Source organism: Polistes fuscatus, unplaced genomic scaffold (assembly GCF_010416935.1).
Source record: "Polistes fuscatus isolate 324 unplaced genomic scaffold, CU_Pfus_HIC Scaffold8, whole genome shotgun sequence".
Classification (NCBI taxonomy): Eukaryota; Metazoa; Arthropoda; class Insecta; order Hymenoptera; family Vespidae; genus Polistes; species Polistes fuscatus.
This window is the reverse complement of record NW_025113162.1, coordinates 2,672,497-2,697,191: the sequence shown is the minus strand read 5'-3', so window position 1 is coordinate 2,697,191 and position 24,695 is coordinate 2,672,497. Positions and strand designations below refer to the sequence as shown.

The window sequence follows — 24,695 nt, the reverse complement described above, 5'->3', positions numbered from 1 at the left end:
CAAGAAACGATAATAAATTTTAACTTTTATCAAACAACTTCAACAATTATGATAAATCGACTCTTCGCATGATCATATCATCCCATATCAAATTCCTTCATATTTTTACAACTCTGAGATTACAAATATACACAAAACAATTAGATGATGATCGCTACTGTGAACTGGTTTTGTAGAATTAATCAAATAAACAGAAGACAAGACAAAAAACATGACCCAGAAAATAGTTGATCGGTTTTTTCATCGTATTCATAACACGAATTTATAATACAAGAAATGATATTACGTTTATGGGGTACAACGACTGTAATACGTGCATTTATTTGAACAATATATATTTATATATAAATAAATAAAAGAAAAATAAATTCGATATACCTTTGTCGATTGTAAATTCTTATTTGTTATTCATTTCATAATAAAATATAACTCGAGTAAAGTTGATTATTATGGAAGGAACGGGAATGGGTCGGGGTGGTAGGAGAAAAGGAAGGGAGGAAGGAAGGAGTAGGGTTGGAGAACGTTCGTTTCGCACGAGAATGAAGATTTAAATCTGAAATTAATTCCATCGTCTCGTGGCTCCCAGGTCTAGGTAGGTGAAGGTTGCAGTAAAAATTCGTGATTGCGTTTACGAGAGTTAGCAGCGACCGCGAGGCAACGATCGATTTTGCGTAGCCAGGTGAAAAATGAATGCAACTCTTTACCCTCCTAACTCCTTCTTTCTCTCTCTGACTTTTTTTCTCTCTCTATCTCTCTCTTTCTCTCTGTCTCTCTCATACGAGTAAACTAATATTATTTTCTCTCGTTATTTTTCCAGACTATCGCGTATCTCTTTGTGCAAACCAAACGTACGATTAAACGAACATCGAAGGTATTCATGTGCTATTGTTTCAAGCCGACTAACTTTTTTTTTTCTTCATAGATTAAATATAAAGTGACCTGAAATTCTATTAAAAGTATGATTACTCTTTTGAGATTAATAGTTTATCGATTTATATAAATCTCGTTTTTTATATAATTCGATATATCCAAAATCTTGCTTTCATTCCATTTATATACATATTTTTTTTTAAATCATATTTATTCATTGTTTGTCTCTTGTGTGATTCCATATATTATCGACAAAATTTTAACTTTATTTTATATATATAATTTTATTTATTTGTTTATTTTCTTCTATTTTCTCTTTATTTGTCTTATTCATCGTCCTGACTTAATTTTATTCTTTATTTATTCATATATTTTTTATCATTTTCAATGTTTACAAAAATCTTTCATATTTTTTTCTTTTTCTTCTATTTTCTCCTACTCTTTCTCTCTCTCTCTCTCTCCCTCTTTGTTTTACAAGGAGGTCAAGAAGAAGAAGGTACTTTACTAGCTAAGATTAATATTACAAACGAAGGACAAGTCTTAAGAAATGTCTTGTCTCCCTCTACATAGATATCTACATCTTTTATCTTATTTTTGTTTTCCTTTTTTATTTTCCCCCAAAAAATTGTTTACTCGATCGAACATTTTTTTATTTTATTTTCTAGTTTCAGACATGTTACATTCGTTAAGACCCCTTTACAAAGTCGTACAATTTTCAATCTTAATTTATTTGTATCTTTACAAATGTATCATAGTTAATTTATATCAAAGAAAATGAATATTTTTTAAGTATAAGTTGTATTTAGTATAGTATATAATCATACTAATAATAAGTATTAATTAATTTAGTATAATATAATTGTATATAAATTTTAATTTGAAAAGAGATATACAAAAAGAGAAAGTATAATTATATTTAATATAGTATAATTATAATAATCCTATTGTAAGTCATGTTATAAATTTGTCAATGTAAAATTTGTCGTTAGATACAACAAAAGTTTAGTTACAGAAAGTTAATGTTATATAGTATGCAATACCTGAAGACTTGTAAATTTGTGTGAACACACATATGTAAGTGTAGCTGCATGTACAACATATGTTAGTTCCAATCGCATAATCGTGAGCTTAGAAATGGTGCCAAGGTAACAAAACGTTAGATCTAGTGCGTACGTTAAGTTATTAAATGCATTTAGAGTATAATTAGAATCCTTCGAGATTACGTTTTTTTTTTTTTTTATTTTCCCATCGTGATAATGTTTTTCTAAGAAAATATAGTAGAACGAAAAGTAACGATTTTTTTTCCATTTCGTTTAGTTTCCTTTTTTTTTCTTTTCTTTTTCTTTTTTATTTCAAACGGCTTTCTCGCAAACATCGTTATTAAAGGGCGTTAGCGTGAAAGCAGAAAACAGGGCTTTTTTTTTCTTCGAATAACCAAGATTCCTTTCGCAAGTTTTCTTTCATGTGATATTTCTGACATGCTTGAGCACCGGTGTATCTAAAATTTCACGCTGGAAAGATCACGAACAATATGATAAAAGACAAAACGTGTGAGAACTTTCTTTTGAAAGACTTGAATATATGTTTTTATGTATGTTTATACACACGTAAGCATATAACTCAAATCTCACGTTCGAGATCATCTTATTTTCTTAACCAAAAACAAAACGAAATAATTATTTCGATGTTTTTAAGTTAATCTCTTGTACGCTATCTTTTTTTTTGTTATTTCTAATTAAAAATTATGTAATATAAAATTTATAAATAGATGGAATTTTGTAAGCATTATGACGTCCCACTCTCTCTTATTAGGATTCTTAATTACGATAAAGCTTCTATTTAGACATTCAAAAGTATCCTTTTTGCGAGAAAGATCCTTTTTCTAAATCGACTATTTTCCTATATATACATACATTTCTACCAACATATCTACCTATCAACCTACCTACACTAGAACGATGCGGAAATCCTTGAACGATACTATTATGCACCGAATGTCCTTCACTTTTTCTCTCTCTCTCTCTCTTTTTCTCTCTCCCTTTCCCTTTCCCTTTCCCTCTCTTCTATCTTTTCCTTCGTGTTTGTTAGGAAATGAGTTAGGTTCATTAGAAAATGAAATCAAATTAAGATCGACGAAAGAGCCGAAATAAATTGGACGACTCTCTCCTTCCAACGATTCGTTATACCCAGTGGCCCATTTTAATTGTAACATGTTGATTACTTCCAAAGCACTATGCCTAACTAATGACCTAGATTGTTTTTTCTAATTAAGATCAGAATATTGCATTACAATCGTTATTCGTCTTTTTTCCTATTATGATCATAATGAAATCCTTTTTTTTTTTTTTTTATTATTATGAGATATCCAAACCATTACATTTAATTAATCATATTTATATACAAACGCATTTGTGTATGTATAAAAAAAATTATCTAAACACGCATATATTCACGTGTACTTATAGAAACATTATTTAGGATACAAATCAATGATTTGAAAAAGAACAAAATTACTATGTTCGATCAATAAAATGAACGAACATTGTCGGACGTAGTCGTTCGTGCGTATTCGTCCTTGTTCGTTATTCTCCTTCTAAACACATAATTTTGTCGATCGCAAAAAGGGATATCTACTGTTCGTGACACTTTTCTACACATCCGTCATGGAACACGGATAATATCCTGATAAATGCCAACATGTTAATGCATATAATATATAATCTATCATATACTATGTGTAAATTCCTTTAATACGTCAATACATGTTAGGCTTATACGAGAATGTGTTTGTACTTTGGGATATCCAAGTAACTTGTCAACTACTCAACTTAATTTGGTTATGGAATCTAAGCCTCTCTCTCTCTCTCTCTTTCTGTCTGTCTGTCTGTCTTTCTCATTAATACGGTGTATTCCATTAGGAATTTGGTATTTACATGGTGTTAAATTTAAATCGATCGATGAACGACATAAACGTATCGATTATTATTATAACATTGAGCTAAGTTCGTAGAAAATTGACAAAATTCATGTCATCATTAATTTTATGATATAAATAATTGTAATATGAAATAAATCATTGATATATAAAAATAATAGAAAGTAATTATATATAATATATAAAGTAAATTAGTTTTATTTCATTTTTTTGTGTTCCACCATTATAATTATGAGTATAAATATCTTTATAAATTATTCGAATAGTTATTACGCTTCAGAATGAAATATATTTTATATTTCTATTATACATACACTATATGGGATATCTTCAACATAATAATAATTAATGTAGGTTTGCTCAAGTTGTATTAACATTAAATGAATTTTATTATAATACGAATTATATTCATTAAATTTATATAAGATAGATTAATGCAAAATATAGTCGAGAAGGGTAGATTATTGTTATTATTATTATATTATGAGGATGACGACGATGATGATGATTATTATAACTATATCGTAGATGCTGAATCTAATCATTAATTTACGTAAGCGAGTTGGAAATATTCGCTGCAAGATAGACTACTCAACTTAATTTCAGCCAGTTGACCTACTTTCGAATATAAACGTAGCAATTAAACACCGAAGAAAGAGATTAATTTATCATATTTTGTCGAATAAAAATGGTCAAGTGGAAGTATTATTTCGTTAACATATTTTACAAATTTTATTTGAAATATAAGCTAAGAATGTACGCAAATATTTCTATTTTAATATAATCTTATTCTGAACGTTAAAAAAACATATACATATTATACGAGAAAAGAAAAAGTAAAAAGTTTATAATTTGTAAAATAATCATTTCTTTTTAAAAATTAGTAAAATATCAATTATAAAATACTATAAAAATGATCAGATATACCTATTTAAATATTTTCTTCTCATCGTATATACATATAAACACATACACACACACACACATATATATATAATATGTAATGTGAAAGAAGAAAGTTTCGTCGCGTATAAACGACTGTCCTCTTTCTTTTAACACGAACGTCTGCCAAGCTTTACTGTTGGTCTATTTAAAAAAACTAGAGGGTAGGTTTCTCGTAGAAACGAACGACGTTTCCTGCCTATAGTATACCGTGCCATTATCGTAACTACATACGTACAACCATTCGCCATTGTTGTTCGGACGTGGTCCGTTCACTCGTACAATCGTACAAGTAGAGAAATTCGTAGGATATTACGATGTTCGAGCAACGAATTACGAACTTGTTAAAGTTTTTAATTTCACGCTGAACTAAATAATAAACGCGTTTAATAGTTACATGCATCTATGTGAGTAGATTTGTGTGTCTTTGTGTGTGTATGTGTGAATCACATGATAGAATTTCGAGAATTGAACTTTTGATGGAAACTTAAATGAACCTTTTCTCTCTCTCTCTCTCTCTCTCTCTTTCTCGTAGTTCTTTGTTTAAAATTTAAAAACAGGAAAGAATTAGAGAAATGTAATTTCATTTTAAATATTCGCAGATAAATATTACATGGATCAAAAATGTACAATCGTACATGTACGGTAGGTATCGCTTGTTTATGCAAAGGTCTTGCTCGTTTTGTCGAGAAAATTACGATCGAAGGGCATTAGTGGACTTTTCTCGGTGCTCGTATTCCCTGTTAAACGGAAAAAGGGGTTGAATACTTTTTTTTTCCTTTCCTATTTCCTCTCTCTATCTCTTTTTCTTTCTCATCGAGAAACTCTCACGAAAAAATGCGCATCGTCAAACTCGAGGAAGCTTTAGTCGAGCAGCCGAGCGTTAAACGAGGGAGAAAGGTAAAGAGAAAGATAAAGATAAAGACTAAGAGAGATAGATACATAGATAGATACATAGATAGAGAGAGAGAGAGAGAGAATCGCTTTATTATCTCCGAAAGTTCAAAACGACGATCAAAAATGTAGAACGTAGTTCATTCATACCGTTTATATACTTCGAAACATTTCATAGAACAATGTTTGTTATCCATTCTAAATAAATAAATAAATAAATATATAAAATGTAATTTTTGCGTAGTAACAACATTTAATTTGAACGCGATCTTTTCTTTTTCCTTTTTAATTAGGAGTATTTAAAAATGTGTTCTACGAATTGAGGTCAAGGTTGACCTTTGCGTTGTACATACTTGGCAACCAGGCAGGTCTACGTCGATTATCAGAATTTTTTGTACAACCTTACGAGTTCGAGTCAACTTAAAATCGAACATGGTGGCATTTCGTTTCCTAATCCAAGTTCTATGTGAACAAAATGTATGAAGGATAGAAAAAGAACTTAACGTGTGGGTGGACGGGTTTTGTATATATTCTCATAATTTATAAAAACTCGCGCGCGTGTGTATGTAATATGTGACACGTTGAAGGAGTAACTAGGAAGTAAGAGGGTGCAAGTTGAAGAGGGTGCAAACGATGAAAGGGGTGTTTCGCGATGTCGCTTTTATAAGGGGGTAGCAACACGCGATTAGGAGTACGCCGCGTGTAAGAAACTTTCATTTCAACCTGTTCCACTTTCAATGATATCGTATCAAAGTGAATCGTTCTATGTGTACGTGTATTATGTGTATATCTCTTTCTCTCTCTCTCTCTCTCTCTCTCTCGTTTTCTTTTTCTCTTTCATTCTTCCTTTCTTTATTTCTTAACGTGTTGTAACCCATATTGAACTTCTTTCATGTGTATTACACATCAAGAAAAAACTCGTACGAATAAGGAATGCTCTTAGCTATTCAAAACGATCATGGCAAATAGTATCTACCATTTGTCACTTATCAATCAATAACAATTTACTTTGTTATATTAAATGATGACCAAATTCCTAACGTTAAGAACTAATTTTCTTATATTTGGGTTATTTTTATTTGGTTATTTGGAGACGAGTTAACAATTAACTCTTTGCATTCGAGAAATTATTCTAGGTCATCGCTCGATTTAACACGATAATTCGAGAGATAACGATATTTATTTAGGTTTTATTTGGTCAATATCGCTTCATGAATGCCTTCGATAATATATGCGTGCAAAACAATTGCCAATTTTTAATTGTTAAATACGTCATTTACATGCATTATTATATATGCGTCTTCGATGCATATTTGAACTCGACATTCGTTGCAATAGGAATATTATTTTCAAAGTTACGGAGTCCCTAATAAGTACGTATAAGTTGTAATAGAATGACCTGCTATTTCGTATATTGCCCGGTTTATGGGTCGGATATAACATTTACATACATGGAGAGAATATATAAAAGTATTTTATATATATATAAAAGAAGAGCAATTTTTCTATGTATAGGAGGGCTGAAAAGTTCATAGCTCATCATGCAGAGGGGTATAATTTTTTGTCATGATTTTTGAAAGGTTACGTCAAGATTTTTTCATAATTATACATAATAGAAATGTACTGAGTCCGGCATGTGGAGGGTTCTGATAGAATGACCTGTTATTTCGATTCTATTAAATGATCTTCTATTAAATAATTTTCTATATGTATGTGCGCGTATATTTGTGGTTGAAAGATAAGAAAAAAAGATAGATAGAGTATCATCTAATGTTTTTAAGTTCAGCATGAAGGGTACACTTTGTAATATTCTTTTCAGATGACGATTACTGCTCGTCGATGCTGAAATAGCTATGAAGTACTGAAGAGTCTTGTACTCGAGCTAGCGGATGAAGAGAGTTGCCAGTTAAGATGAGAGTTCGTAAAAGTTGAAGGAGAGAAAGGAAAATCTACACAACGAACAGCAACAACCTGCCTCGTCCATTGCGACCAGCCACATATCTCACGTTAAGGTGAGTCCCTACTCTCATATTTTTCTATGTACACATAATAATTTTTTTAACATCACTCTGAAGATTGTGTTTACAGGACTATTAAATATTTTTATTCTTTTTCATCTCAGAACCAGAATTTATATATAAAAAATTATTTAAGAGAATGCTACTAAAACGTAATATGGAAAATATATGCTATATATATTTACTATAAGAACGTAATATATTAAAAATATTTCTTATATTACTAGAACATATAAAATAATATATGTACAGTTTGTTAGCAAGAATTTAATTGATGAAAAATATGTATGGTATATTACAAATACAAATTATACCAAATTATACTATTATTTATTATTATATATATGTGAGTGTGTGTATAGTGTATTAGGAAAATTTGGTATACTAAAGATATCTATGGTTTTTTCTAAAGTATTTTTTTTATACAAGAATTACGAGCGGAATTACCTGGATGTATCGATTTATGCAAAATTCATTCTATCGTCAAGAGCGATTCACGCGATGGATATAAATATGGATCGACCAGACTCACATACAAACACATTCACACATACATTGGAAGTCCTTAGTAGACTTGTCATCTTATGTAAATCGTGTCACAATAGCGTTATAGTTGTGTTTCATTCCTTTTTTTATATGGAAATCTTTTGAAACATTGAAAGAGGATAATATTGCTTACGTGAATTGGGTCCTGTTTATATACATACATATAAATATTGGTATAATTTAATTAAAATTTTAATTAATCCGTATGATAAAAATGTATATGTATATGTCTATGATAAAGTTACAAAGTTACAAACGTTTAATTAAAGAGATTTTATATTATTGATATCATTATGATTACATGACCATACATATTTAAATAAAGATGTATACAAATATCTAAGAAAAATTCAATTACGTCTACATTATTATTTGTTAAATATTTTTCATATAATAATTTATCATTATATTATATTTCCAATTATAAAAGAAAAAATGTAAGACTGAATATTATTTTTTCAACATTTTAATGAATATTATATAGAAACATATATGTTTTATAAAAACAGAAAATCATGAACGTGGCCTAGTGACATGCTTCTCTTAGCTATTTCTCTGCATCAATTTTACCGCACCCTTGCCCATAACCTATTCCCACGTAATAGAGAGAGAAAGAGAGTACACCTTTCTTAGCTTTGCGTGATTCTATGAACTAACCATGTCACGACGCGGTTAACAAGCTACACTCGACAATCAAAGAATTGAGAAGGCTATTTGTACGAACAAAATTGACGAAATAAAGATTCGAATTTCTTCAAAAATCGAAAAGGAAGTTGTCGATACTTCTTCAAAAGTACTAAAGGATCCATCGATTATCGGAAATCTGACAAGTATCGGAAAGTCTAGGTGAAGAATGAAGTTTCTGAGTGATAGAAATCTTCGAAGTTAAGCCGATTTTACTATTAACAAAGAAAGAAAAAAATAAAAAAGAAATAGGTGATAGAATTTGGATAATAGATAAAAAATATTATGAATTGCAAAAACAATAATATCTTATGAAAATACGAAGTTAAATTATGCGAGAATTATTTAATCCGAAAAGAAAACTTCAAATTCGATTGGATTTTGATTTAAGGACGAAAAGAATTGGAGAATATTAATTTAAATATTAAATTCTATAATATTATTTTGAAAAGATAATTCAATTTCAGTCCTGAACAAATATATTTAACATACATTTTGATTTAATTAATAATTATTATTTCTCAACAATAATATACAAAGTTTCACAAAGATTGCTTTTAATTAATATAGTTAAAACGTAGCTGTTATATTTTTCTGTTATTTTTTGTGATCTTTAAGTAAAATGGCTGAAGATCTCATTTGGTACGTGCATCAAAAACATACTCTGGAGAGTACCACGAGAACTATCACAGTGTTATTTCTCACAAAGTTTCTTAATCCGGAACTCTTGCTACCGTCATCGTCGTTGTCGTTGTCGTTGTCGTCGTTCTCGTCCTCGTCCTCGTCCTCGTTCTCGTCCTAGTCCTAGTCCTAGTCCTGGTTGTCGTTACGAATTGCGTTGGTGAAAACGTAACGCGTTTGCCCTAGATATTCAACGGCACTATGCGCGAAGGTCGTTAACTTTGGCGTCGGTACGTCTGGCGACGCTAGACTGTCGTTAATTTTCCATGTATCGTTGTGCTAATCCTATCGTGTTAACGTATTAGTTCGTTACTTTCTTATTTCCTTAATCTAGGTAAGCGTTTTCTAATCATTTCGATGAATCAACTTGAGTTAGACATCGTTTTATTTATTTCATTTGAACAATCTCTCATAGTTACAAGATTTCTGTCAACATTATAATGCATATCTCGTTTTACTCTGATAACACTATCGTTCCTGAAATTTCGAGAAACTCAAATTTGAAACAATTCAACTAGGTTGTTTGAAAAGTTAATATTTTTCTATTTTCAAATAGGCCAACGTTAATCCTTCATTTCCAAATTCACTTTCTAATTGTTTTTACGTAAAAAATAGTAATGACGGTATTAACATTTCGAACATCGAACATTCGTAACATCGTAATTCCACCATTAAAAATTACATAAATTTACAAAAGAATATATTCATAAAAATATTATTTGCGAAGCATTCATCTAAAAAGTCTCCGGGAGAAGTTTAAAAACGTAGTAAAAAAGAAAGAAAAGGGGGGAAAAAAGGAAAGTTGTTCGACGGTAGAGGTAAAACATACTCCTCTTTGGCTAAGAGAGTGATCCATTGTTATAGTCGAGGAAAAGAAAAGGAAAAAAGAGAGTGATGTTAAAAATAAAAAGGAAATGGTAAAAAGCGTGAAATCGAAAGAAAGAAAGCCGTCAGAAACGGTTCCAGGATGAAGTTTTTAGATTGGTGAGAGAGGGCGCGGCATAGCTCGTTGAGAATTTCCAACGCTCTTTCCCTTTCTTTCTCTTCTCGAATCCACCAATCCACCACCCTTTCTTTCTCTCTCTCTTCTTATCCTCTCGGTTTTCCTTTCGAGTTCAATGCTGCCTTTTTAAGGGAAGAAGAATATGATATGGTCGGTGGTTGGTGCGAACGATTTGTTGAAAGTTTGTCGCGTGTTTCGAACTCACGATCATGAAAGCTAACCGAAAAACGAAAATTGAACGTGGTGGAAACACACGTTCGAGCTCGTGCTCGGAAACTCACTCTCACAATCAGAATGGGACGGGCTAAGCCACGTGACGCGTTACTCTAGAGCGTTTCGTGCCGCAACGCCCCGTATTGATCGAACGAACATCAGCTGTACGGTTGGTAGCATTTATTCCTGACCGCCTGATAGCTTGACTCTGACTCGACCACCATCGGCCTACTGACATTGTCACTTTCTCCTTCTCCTAACATTACTCTCTATCTCTCTTTCTTTCTTTCTTTCTTTCTATCTTTTCAACTAAACCTATCCATTCTTTATTCAGTTTTTCATTTTTTTAAAATGTTCCATCTTACAAGGATCGTTCGTCAGTTTTGTAAAATTTAGTTTAAATTTTTAAAAGATATATACAATGTAATTGAGTAACTGCAATGATAAAAAAACTGCAAATGATAAAGTACAAGTGACTTTAGTTTTTAATTTGAGAAAAACAATGCCTTGTTTGTATAATAGTTATCTAATTATTTCAAATTTTTAAACAATTTTTTTATTGTACTCCTTTTATCTTTTCAACCATTTAATTAGTATTATATATTTCCTAATATAAGAGCATAGAGTGATTCTCTCATTGGCTGACTAATATTGCTGTTTTCTCCTTCCAAATGTTCTTTTTTCTTTTTTATTTCTGTTTTTTTCTTGATCTCTTATTTTTTTTTCAAGGTTGTTATCGTATTTTTAATTATAATTAAAAATTATAAAAATGAATTTTCATATCTTTTATGTAATTAAAGAAAATTATGAATGTTGACATCTTGAATGAGAAAAAATTAATTCTTGACAATGAACGTTATTAATTGTTGACCGAAAAATTCGTACCGATTTATAAATATAAAAGTGTTCTCTTGAAATTTTCGTTATAAAATTAGCACGAATTTTTTGATTAATCCAATAATATTGTAATAAAAATTGGATAAAGGCAGGTATTCTAGAACACAACGGTTCCCAGTCTTTAGCATTTCTTTAGTTTATTACCGTATTTATTTTTATAACAAGGTTATACGAAGAGAAAGCTTTCTTTTATATTAATTATTCAATTAAATCCGTATACCCTCGAAAGCAACACTTGTCACGTAATTCAGATTGGGAATTGCTAGATTATCATTGTTTGTGAAGATTAAAATATGATTTCATTCATTAAACTCTAATGGGATTTATTTGAGTAATTTAAATGTAATTGTTAAAGTTAATTTTAAAAGAATACCTATAATAATGAACTCGGTAATTAGTTTAAAAAAAATTGTTTTACAGGATTGTTTTACAAAGATTGTTTCACTGGAGTTGGTCGTAAAGTTCAAAGCTATAATCGAGTGATTTCTAGAGTAATCGTCAATCGATATTTCGGTCAGGAGAGTTATAGAAGTATGTAGCCCAGGGGAAAATAAGAAATTAAGGAGGGTAGGAGGTCGAACGGTGACGGTGAATGATTTAGCGGGTTCTCGCTTTACACTCGCCGCGATAGCCCTCAAGCGAGTACGTAAATTGCTAGTATTTTCCGCAACGTCAAAGAAACGTCGTCTATTTAACTTTGAATGACGTAACGATCGAACAAATGGACATTATAAATTTACTTTTTATTATTATTATTGTTCATAAATTATTAATGTTCTCTGATTATACCCAACACTTTTTTACGTGGTTCAAGAAAAAAATGTTTGTTTTACACGATTTATTCTTTCTAACTTTATATTTATTGAATTGTTCGTAAAGTTCTTGCTGATTTTTATTATATATATATAAATAATTGTATTTTTAATCTATACAAACTTTATTCACTTATTTAATTATTCATTCATTTACCGATTTCGTTCAATTTTTAATCCACAAATTCTATCTTAGAAAAAATTAATTATCCTGTGTATACAAAGATCTAGTTTGACCGAGACCTAGGCCGAACATTCTATAAAAGATGCAAAGTATTCTATAGAAGGTGCCAAGTAGTGCGAAATTTACCATGTTCATTATTTACAATTACGAAGCTTTCGCGGTCTTGCTTCGGGCAATCTTAAGATTGGATCGTCGTGTTAGGAAAAGAAGAAGAAGAAGACAAAAAAAGAAAGAAGGAAAAAAGAAAAAAAGAAAAAGAAAGATAAAAGAGATAGGACTCTCAGACGTCGACATTAGATACTTGTACGAAAGATATGCACCAACACGGTAGGACACTCGAAGCTTTTGCTTTAACTGACTAATCTCTCTCTTTCTTTTTCTTTTTTTGCTTGTTATCCACCACTCTCTCTCTCTCTCTCTCTCTCTCTTTCTCCATATTTTTTAGTACTTGTGTGTCGACACGATCGGCTTCTTGAAGTCACCAGCATCAGCACCAGAAGCAGAAGCAGCAGCAGCAACAGCAGCCTCGGGCTGTTTCAGTTGATGCCGTGTATTTGCGGTTTGCTCATTCTCTGGAAAATGCAAAGCCTTGCCCCTGACGGATAACACTCGACGATCTCGTGAGAGAAATTTCAACGTGGCAAATATTGCGTTACCTTCACACGTTATAACTGGCTCACTGACGTTTTCTATTCGTCCGTGTTTGGATATGTATGTATTTATGTATGTACATATGTACGTACGTTGAATGTAACTTCTCCCAAGATGACGATTCTTTTCTAGTCTACTGCTTTTGAGAATTTGATTGTCGTATCGATCGAAAAAAATGAGAGAGAGAGAGTATGGTATAAAAAGTAAATTTTTTTCCAAGGAAAATATTAGAATTTTATGTATAAAATATTTTCAATCCGAGTTCAGTGAGATTAAAAAAATTGTTATTAAATAATAAAATATAATTTAATATATTATTAATCAATTTAGAATGAATGAAAGAGAAATAATAATTTCAACTTTATTAATTATCTTAAAAATAATTAGATTTTGTCGGTTCGTAAATAGTTATATGCGGAAAAATGAGCGAAGCTCGTTGAAGAAAATTTTTCACGAGACTAAAAGCAAAAGTTTTAAAGAAATATTAAACGTAAAGTTAACAGAAAAATAAACCAAAGAAATATAGAAATTCATTATTTAGAAACACGATTTTTCTGTAAAGCTTAAAAGGTGGTATCGAAAAAAGTACAATAAAATAAAACGAAGCGTGTTTCGAAGTGGAAGCAAACGAATGCGAGTAGATATCTGATTGGTGCCATGACAATGATCATTGAAAGCCGTCCGTTGTATAACAAAGGATTGTTTGTTATTTTTTCATCTAAAACATCTTGGCTCTCGCTTCGGAACAAGATTCAGTTTAACGATCCTATTGTTTACGTAAACGAGCTTGCACCTGGCTCACATTGCAGTCGTTAAATGCATAAACAATGTTAGTCTTGACGGATGTTAAGTTATCTTAAAATATCGTATTTGTAAAATTCTGTACTCTTAATAAACCTAATTGACTTTTGTATTTATAAGAAAATTAAATAACTCTAATGTTTATTTTAAATATATTAATTATTATAAATTACTATCTTATAATGTCTATAATTAAATTATCACATATTAGTATATTATTATATTATATTTAATTATACCATAAGAATAATTATAGATAATTAATATAATATAATTAAATAAATTATAAAATATATTATATATAAATATGAACATATATCTATAGCATAATATAACATATTATCAATTCTTTTAATAGAAATTATTTGATTTCAGTCCATCGTAGGTTAAATTATGCCTCAATTGATTAAAATTATTATAACTACTATAATATAACTATACTCTAACTTTATACAATATTATTATATAATAAATAATTTATTGAATTAAATATATAATTTATTATAAATTATATATTTTATATTTATATATTATATAATATTATTATATAATAAATAATTTATTCAATTTTCAGATCCTTTTTATTTATAATTAGACATATAGATGTTTCATATATAATATTTTTGTGCAATTTATCTGCCTAAATATTTTCTAAATAATAATAAATATTTCTAAATTTCGTTGTTACAGATGACATAGAATGGGTTGGGTGGTGCTAGGGCGGTGTGCGGGTGGTGGTGGCCGCCTCTCGTCCATCCTCTCGCTGTCTCTCACCTCCCTTGCAAGTTCCCTCATCTTTACCATCCTCTGTATCCTCACACTTGCCCTCACTCTTGCCAGTCTCGTTCGTGCCGAAAACAACATGTACGTATTACCATAAACAAAAATAATAATAATAATATAATCTTAATCTCAGGGCCAACAGATTGTTTATTACATACTTGCTCTTAAAATTTTACTTCAATTCTGCAAATGCAACTGGTATTTTATTGTTCAAAGTGCATATCGGAAACGTTTCGTAGCGAGTATTATTATTATTATTATTATTATATATAATATATATGTAGTAAGTAAATGATCTAGTAATCGTGATGTTTTCACGATCAAAGAAAAACCGATTAGGATACTTTAGCGTATTGTAAAACTTACGTTTTTTCGATCGAAATATTATTTCATACATATATATATTACATATGTAATATTTTGCTCGGAAACGTCGTGTAGATGCTATTTACATATTATGTACATTTAGAGAGCAGTGTTTTTTCTTGTTCGATTAGTAGTTCTTCTCTTTTATTATTAATATATTATATATATACATACAATTCGAATGTGTTTGTAGATACGTTACATTTAGATAATTTGAGATAACAGTGTAGACTATTTTCGTGATCTTTAGATAAAGAGGACCTCGAATAGTCGAACTGATCGATATTCAATTTTCATTACATTTAAAAAAACAAGTGAAAGGTACAAAATAAAAGAAAAGATATGAAAGAAATAGATTCCACTTTTAAAAGAAAAATTAGTAGTAAAAGTACACGCGTGATCAGACAAGATCAAGCACGCAATTCCTATATCGTTATTTCTTTCAAATGATATTCGCAGTCAGTGAAGTATACGAAATATTGGGAAACAAGTTGACTCGCTTTCGCGTAACAAACTCGACGATTACCGAAATATACGAGTTTGGACAAAAAAAGTTGTAAAGATATATGTTAGTATGGTAAAAAGTTTTCTAAAACAACTTTCGATTTCCTTCGAACTACTTCGAGATCCTCTTCCGAGAAAAAAGGGGAAGAGAGAACAAACGTTTCTGTGTGTTCGAGGAAAATCATTGGGTTCGAGCAAGAGGACGAACGCTAAAACAAATATCCTGAAATTCTTCTGTCCGATGCGAAGAAAAATCTTCTCGTCGCGGAGCCTACTATTAAGAATAAACCAAAAAAAAAAGAAAAGAAAAGTATGAAATTGGAGGTATCATCTTATACATATAGTGAGTTGTGTTGCAGCTTCGAGGAGGGCAAATCGGACAAGGAGATTCTGGACGATCTGCTGCAGACGGCGCGTTACGACAAGCGGCTTCTGCCCCCGGTCCAAGGTACACTGAGGCCCCCGCCCCACACCCGCCAAGACGACTACACCCCTGACCTCGTACCCAATGACCCCGACCATCCAGAGCACCTCGAACATCACCGGCACCGCTACCACCACACAGCACCACACAACCACAGCTCACTGCTCACCCCTCGTCGAAAGGGTACTCTCTATATATGATCGACCCATTCATAATGATGATGATAATGATAATGATAATGATAATGAAAGCGACGAGATAAACGATCGAAGAGATAAGAGTGAGAAAGATAAGAGTCAAGTCTGAAAGCATCTGTATGGGTTCGAAAGTGTGGGAATATTTGTAGGTTTCGTGTATGTATATATGTATGTCTGTGTATGTATGTAAGTATGTATGTAAGTATGTATATAAGTGGAAGCAAGTGAAAGAGTAGAGAAAGAGAGGGGAAGAGTGAAGTTCAGTAGAGAAAGTCTACGAGAGGTCAGCCAAATCGGAGAGACTACGTCCGACCTTTGACGGACCTTATTCACTACTACTCACGCGAACTACACAATAAGAGAATTTCCTTGATCGTTTTACCCTTTGCCCTCTAGAAACTAGTAGATTCTCGAAGCTTATATGGACGTTATTAAGTTCGCCTAATTTATTCTTAATACGCGTTGAATACTTTATATAAAATATTTTTTTAAATAAAAATGGTTTATAATTTCACAGTAAGAATAGAATGTAACGGAAATAAATAAATATTATTGCAATGAATTAGTTTAAAGTCAAATAAAAAGAAATAAATTATTTATATATAATAACTCAAATGTTATATAAAATAATATTATATTACATTAATAATATATAGTTTGCTAATTATTTTGAAACGAAATAGAGAAAAGAAAAAAAGGAAAGAAGATAAAATTTCATTGAAATTCCAAGAAAATGATCTCTAATTTAAATGAAGTTTCTCGTTCATCTTCATCGTTTAATTATTAAACGAAGAGTTTCTCTCTCGTTAATATATTCCGTTATAAACGAGTCAATTTCGGTGAACAAGGACAAGCTGTCGGTATTGTGTTCTACGTTTATCGAGTCTCTCTCATCGATCGACAAAGAGTGGCACGTAGGAAATACCAACTCTTGCAAAGCTATTCGCGTTATGAACGAAAAAGCTTGTTTTAACGCGATGGAAAAGCAACCGACGCGATTCATCGACGTACGCATTATTTCACCAGAGTTAAGCGGATAGTTAGGTGAATATGCACTCTTCGTTTTCTGTGGTAGCTTTTATCGTTTAACTTTTCCCCATTTGACAATCATTTCCAACGAGAGAATAATTAGTAACATATCATTGAATTTTTGTAAATCGTATTTTGTGTTAAAAGTCATTTATTTGTTGAAACACATAACTTATGATATAATCGTTACTCATTAAATTTATATCAAGGGAATTCCTTTATTTATATTTTCTATGTCAATGGTGAGATGCAAATTTGATATAAATATTTAATAAATCAAATTAGTAATATGTAAAATTACTATTTCTATATTAATTGGATTTATATTTTATAAAAATACAAAATTTGTTGAATATTTTACAATCATATTTCTATATTATCGTAATTTGCACGCACCGTAAGAAAAATATTAAAGTAAAATAGTAGAAAATATAACAGAAAATAAAGTTTATTCCGATTTTGGTTACACTCGTATTCGATTTTACGTTCGAAAGCTTAAACGAGCATTTCGCTAGGGGAAAAAGCTTTTATCAGATATCCTCTGTTAAATGAAAACAAGTGTGATAAGCGGACGTACTACTAGCAGCAGTAACAGCCAGTAGCAACAGCAGCTAGCAACAGTAACAATAACAGCAGCCAACAGCCAGCAACAGCTTCTAGCTATCGCTCGTAGAAAAAGCTCAGGAAACTTATTAGGCACTTTGCGAATTAGTTGTTTCTATTTCGAGCACTTCGGCTTCATCGAACACACGCGCAGCATTTTCGATTGTCTCGAAACGATTGCTGTTTTAAAAACGGCACCGTTCTCTGCTTTCTCGGTAGGAGAGAGGCTTTTTTTCTTTCTTTCCTTCTTTTTTTTCTTTCTCTTTTATTTATTTTTTTTTCTTTATTATCTCGTTAATATTAAAAGCTAATCGTGAAGCTAGCAAATTTTTACCATTTCAAAATTCAATATTTCCAATGCAGCTGTGTGTCGATTCTCAACTTTCTTCTTAAAATTGCTTATTCTTCTACTTCTTCTTTTTCTTCTTCTTCTTCTTCATCTTCTATTTCTTTTCGTTAGATAAAATCTTCGATAAAACTTTGAAGCTTTTAAACGTTTCCTTTCAGTTCTTGTCATGAAATTTATTAAATGATGCACAGCAGTAGTTAGCATTTTTTGTTTTTCATGCAGAAATGATCTAGTAGCTTGATATTGAAATTATCCAAGTTGTATTATGAAATATTGTAATTATACGGAATATAAATATCAGAAACGGTAAGACGTATTTAATATAGGAATAACGTAAATCGAAAAGTTCGGTTTTATAAAGTTTAATAGAGAAAAAGAAAGAAACGGAGAGAACAAAATGTATGAAAGAAAAAGAACAAAAAAATGAATGAAAGAGAGAGAGAGAGAGAGAGAGAGAGAGAGAAAGAAAAATAAAAAGAAATAAAGTATGAGTGAGTGAGAGAGAGAGGTAGAAAGAGAGATCTGAAAGAGGCTTTTATATTTCTTCTTCGATAACTTTCCTCGGCGTAGTTCAACACAAAGCTGACTCCTTGATGTCTGCATCGGCAAGTTGATTAATCGCGAGAGAAGAAATTACGAGAAGAGAAAGCTTCGTGGTTAGATCATTAAGCCGTAAACTTATTCTGCGACACGGAGCCGCAGGCTTTTCTTCTATTTCTGTAATCTTCTATCTAACTATTATCCGTATATATACATGTGTGTATGTACATATAAATAATGTATGCAGTAGGTGCACATTTATGCATCTACTCACGTACATCTACGAGAGTCACGATCCAGTCTTATAATAATCGAACTAAAGTCACGTGCTTATGCAATCTTGCGAAGATCAATTAAGATGCTTTGCTAATTGGCGCTCTCACTTTACTCTTTTATTATTCTTTCCTTTTCTTTTCTTTTCTTTTTTAATTTAATCTTGCATTGTCTTTTTCTTCCTTTTATCTTCGTTAAACTCTATCCATTTGAACTGAATTCTTCGGTTGGTCAAAAAAAAAAAAAAAGAAAAAAAAGAAAAAAAAGAAAAAGAAGAGAATAAAAGATTTGTATAATACTTACCTTTCGAGGAATTACATTTAAATAAAATATACACAAGATGACGTTTCCGTACTTCTTCTCTTATCGTAGATTATTTTTTTTATTTTCTATTTGAAATTACATTTCCAATGAAAAAGTTCAAAAAATGTCGCATTATTGATCCGATAAAAAGACGGATTTGAAATTCTCTTCGATCTCTCGAGTGAAGTGAGTTTGTGTATGCGAAAGAGAGAAAGATAGATAGAGAGAGAATGAGATGACACGAAAGAGGAAAATATTGACAAGTTCTTGCCAAATCCGTAGATATCGTGAGCGCGTGCATCTGTAAGCAGTGTGCCAGCAGCATGGCTACAATCGGCTGAATAGATTCATGCCAACGGCATTTGCAAGCCAATGGATGCCAAGAGTGACACGCATATACTGGGAGTTGTGTATCGCTCCTCTTCGTCTACTAACATAACTTTTTTCAATTTCTTAGCCCGCCCTCAAGATTATCCGTATTTATTATTTCGAAATATTTCTTATGAAAATATCTATTATTCATTTGTAATCTCGAACTCTGATTTTCATGATTATTCTATTTTGTTTCATTCTATTTTATTTCTTTTTTTTCTCTTTCTTTTTCAAATCTGAATCGATACCGAATTTAATACGAGAATGATTAAAAAAAGAAACAAACAAAATAATATAATATCAGGAAGAGAAAGGAAAATGTGGAAATAGGACGATCTTGTCGCTTAAACAAAAGTTGTTATTTTCATGTGAAAAAAAAATGAGGAAAATGAAATTATATTTAAGAAACGAATGATTATTTTAATTTGCTAAAGTTATTGGCCAATATCGACGAAGAATTTTCAAACAAATGGCAATTATCTTTCGTATAATTCTATTTGGTATGATAATGAATCGTTTTATTGATCGTAAAGTTAGAAAGAAATTTATAAAAGAAGATTTTTCTCTAAATTATCAGTTTTAGAGATAGGAAAAAGTAATATAACTTGGTAGTTCGAATTCAGTCTTGTGTTAATAAAATACTTTAATCTTATACGCGAGGGTCGTAAAAAAGCGAGTGCAACGACGAGGATAAGAAAAACTCTTTCGTTGATAAGAAAGGGTAAAAAATAATAAATAAATAAATACAAAAATATAAGGATGGGACGTGGGCAAAGGTTGTATGGTGTTTCGGCGACTGGTAACCAACCCCCTTTCGATCGTGATCACTCTAAATACACACTCGATACTCTATAACGCAATATACTACGACAAACCCTTCACCCCCACCCCACCCCTTTGCAACACTTCTCCTCCCTCATCACTCTTAATCGTTTTGCGAATCACCAGCCCAATCACTCTAACAAAGGACAATATACAGAGAGAATCAATTGATGTCTGTTTAATAATCGATGCTTAGAGAGTAAATAAAATCAAATCAAATATAAAAACCAAAAATATTAAATATATAAAATGAATATATATATAGTGTCCCGACAAATTATACCCAAAAGATATATAAGATAAAATATAAGGAAAGAATAAAAATTGGAAGCAACAATTTGAATAAAAATAAAAATAAAAATAAAAGCAAACAAAAACAAACAAAAAAAAAACATAACAAAAAGAAGGTATAATAAAAAAAGGATAAGACGTGGGCAAGGGCTGTTGGGTGTTACAGATGCGGATTTCTGCTGCGGAATGCAATGGCCTGGTGACACCACCGGCCTGGCAAACCGGTCGTCGACCTTCTCTAACGACCCCAAGAACCAGAACAAGAACCAGAACAATATCCACTACACGCCGCACCAACACCTTCGCACTCACCTTCGCGGTCCGTCCTTCAGCTTTTGCTTCGTAACCTCGTCTATATAGAAATAATAATGACGGTTGTTTCGGTTTTAGCCAAACTAACTTCTTCTTCTTCTTCTTCTTCTTCTTCTTCTACTACTAACTATTGTTATTATTATTACTACTACTACTACTACTACTACTACTATTACTACTACACAACAACAACAACTACTATTACTACTACTACTACTACTACTACTTACTACTACTTACTACTTACTTTGGTCGACTAGCTCATTCGGTATTCTAGATGGCCTGACACGATTCCTACTTAATTATCGTACCTCTCTCGCCCGCGGATTTCTATGTCTTAACGGATATAATTAACGCCTAGTCGCTTCGTGATAATTAGAGAGATTCGTCGTCTTCGTCATCGTTGTCATCTCTACTACCTCTCTCTCAACAACACCGAGTGTACTGAGAGGCCCTTACCATTTTTGCGTTACGATAACGAGCGAGAACGAAATATCACGTTTTAAGAATTTATCAGTCCGTCTTCTGTCCTTTTGCTTTTTTTAAATCGAACAATACGATCTCTCCTAAGAATCGAATTTATTCTAGGTAACGAGTATATATGTTATTATGGGGTTCGTCATAAAAAAAAAATAAAGAAAAAAGAAGTGTTCCCCTTAAAAAAGATAAGTCTGAAATTGTACTATCGCATATAATTTTTGCATAATTATTCTCTGAATATAAACAAGAATTGTTAAGAAAAATATTTATTTGTAAGACCCCCGATATTAATTTAATGATTTATTCGGTAATATGTAACAAATCTTTTTTATTTAGTCCATTGTTATAATTACCAAAACATATACATATGTTAAAATTATCATTAAATAAATTAACATAATAATCTCTGAAATTAATAAACTTTAGAAGTATTAAATATTAATATTAGATAATATTAGGCATAATAATTATCATACATTGATCGCATTTAATCTCATTAATTATATCCTTTAATAAGAGATCACTTCTTTTGGTGTACCCTATATATAAATATATATACATATATATACGTAACATCTATCCTAATCGAATAATTGAAGTTAAATCGTACAAAATGAATTTCCTGCAAGGGTACAAAAGGGAAAGATTAAAATTATACACGCGTCAGATATTTTCAAGTTAGTATGTGTGTGTGTGTATGTCTTTATTCTCTATCTTCGCGTGTCCTCTCGTGTATGCCCTATGATACTACACCCACGCAAATTAATGTGCACGGTCGAAGAAACACGGCGAGATCTAATCGACTATAATAATTAGGTGCCATTCTCCAATCGTCAGTCAAGCTACTGAATGGGCTGTGCGACGACCTTTCATACGAGGGTTCGTAGGTCGATCGATGCGAGCCGCGAGCTATCCAACACCCCACACCTCTCCACTCCCCTACACCCTGAAACCCTTACACCCCTTTCATCCCTTCCTATTTAACCACGATTATACGATTTATATCGAGCTTCTTCTTTCTTCTTGTTCTTTCCTTCTTTTCTATTTCGTTTTTTTATTATTTCTTTCTTCCTTTCTTTTTATCTCATTCATTTTTCTATAGCTTTGATAAAACAAATATTTTAATCAAACCAATATTATTAGCCGTTAATTACGTTAACGAGCGAATCAATTAACGAATGTTAATATAATATATAAAATCAATAAATTATACCAAAATTATCAAAAGAAATAGAAGAGGAAATCGTGCTACGCTCGACCACGAACTTCGTAATATGAATTTTTTTCTTTTCATCGAAAGAAAAAAAAATTCAAGAACAACAACACAACAACAACAACAACAACGACAACGACAACAGAAAACAAGAAAGGAGAAAAATATTTACCCGTTTAAAATACTCGTCAAATGCACCACTTTGCACCACGTTAATAAACAATTCTACTATCACGTTCGTAATATATTATACTATACACGCGCACATACAAACACACTCACACACAGATACACACACACACACACACATGAACACAAAATATATATAATTAAATGACCGGAGGATTGACGGTGTGTGGTGAGCTTGGTGTTTATAACTGTAGAAGTGTCTATATAACATTTTCTGGAGATATTAACACACGCACACACGCATAATTAAACACGTATACACAAAAAAACAAAAAAAAAGGAAATACGGCTGTCTGTCTTGTTTGTTTTTCCGTAGGTCTCTCTCTGTGAATTTTCTTATATTTGTACTTCTCTCTGTGTGTGGGTGTATGCGCGCGCGCGCGTGTGTGTGTGTCTCTTTCTCTTTGTTAGTTTGTAATAATCGTCGAATCACATCTTCCCTCTCCACTCATTTAATCAATCAATCAATCAATCAATCACTTTTACATCTTTTATCAATCCCTCGACGCTTATCACAGTTATAATCGATTTGAAACCATTCTTCATTGCCATTTTGGATTCAAAGGGAGGAGGAGAAGAAGAAGAAAAAGAAAGAGGAAGGATAATATTAAAATAGCCGATTCATTTTTCTCTTCTCTCCTTCGTATTACTCTCACCACAATACAGTAAAATATTATTTCTCTTTCCCGTATTTAGATCGTTTGAGCTAGCTAGACACACAAAGAATAATCTATCTGACATTGTACGCATTCATACAACGATTATATTTGTATTTTTTCTTTTTTGTCTTCTTTGTCTTTTCTCTATCATCAACGATGTTCATTATTCATCGTTTATCGAGATTACTCGTATATATATATATATATATATATATATTATACATTTTGTTATATTTTATTCTAGGTCTCTGACTTTTTTTTCAAATTCACCATATTCAAATTCACTTGACGTTTGCTTTTATCGATGAATACATAATATATGTAAATATACATAAAACTACTATCAAATATTGTGCTGGACTCAACGAGGAGATCGGTCGTTCGATGATATTTTTGTTTTTCTTCTTTTTTTTGTGTGCCTAACTTGCAATAAAAAAATAATGAATTTGAAATAGAATAAATGCGTCTACGTTAAAAATATAAATCGCAAATGCTAATCCACTTAGAATCGTTCATAATCGTTCATTTATCGATATGAAATAATATAATACACTTAGGATAGAAAAGATAATGCACTCGCGATAAAAATATACTAATGAATAATAAAATCATTTGTTTTTGTTCTCTGACATTTCTTTCTAACTGCAACCAAAAACCGAGCAGATATGTCTTATTACGATTTTTCAAAATACCTCAGGAACTAATCACTTTTCAATTAAGATGTTTATTAAATTTCCATCATTAAAAAAAAGAACACGATAGTTTAAAATTTCATAAAAAAATGATCTTGAAAATAAATTTTCTCTCTACTATAAAATATACTACCTTAAAGTAGTATAATATATTTTTCTGAGC

At 31.2% G+C, this 24,695-nt stretch overlaps 1 protein-coding gene across 18 annotated transcripts in view; it reads left to right on the top strand.

Moving 5' to 3' along the window:
* LOC122524907 (glutamate-gated chloride channel) overlaps positions 1-24,695 on the top strand; it is an 81,624-nt gene that overhangs the window by 27,122 nt on the left and 29,807 nt on the right. For 12 of the 18 annotated variants that reach the window (XM_043647409.1, XM_043647408.1, XM_043647407.1 and 9 more), the window contains 4 exons: positions 7,461-7,653; positions 14,822-14,995; positions 16,144-16,232; positions 21,154-21,306. In XM_043647409.1, coding sequence (XP_043503344.1) covers positions 14,832-14,995; positions 16,144-16,232; positions 21,154-21,306 — 406 coding nt within the window. In that variant the 5' untranslated portion in view covers positions 7,461-7,653; positions 14,822-14,831. The remainder of the gene's footprint in view (positions 1-7,460; positions 7,654-14,821; positions 14,996-16,143; positions 16,233-21,153; positions 21,307-24,695) is intronic. The other 6 variants (XM_043647422.1, XM_043647421.1, XM_043647420.1 and 3 more) reach the window with 1 other exon arrangement.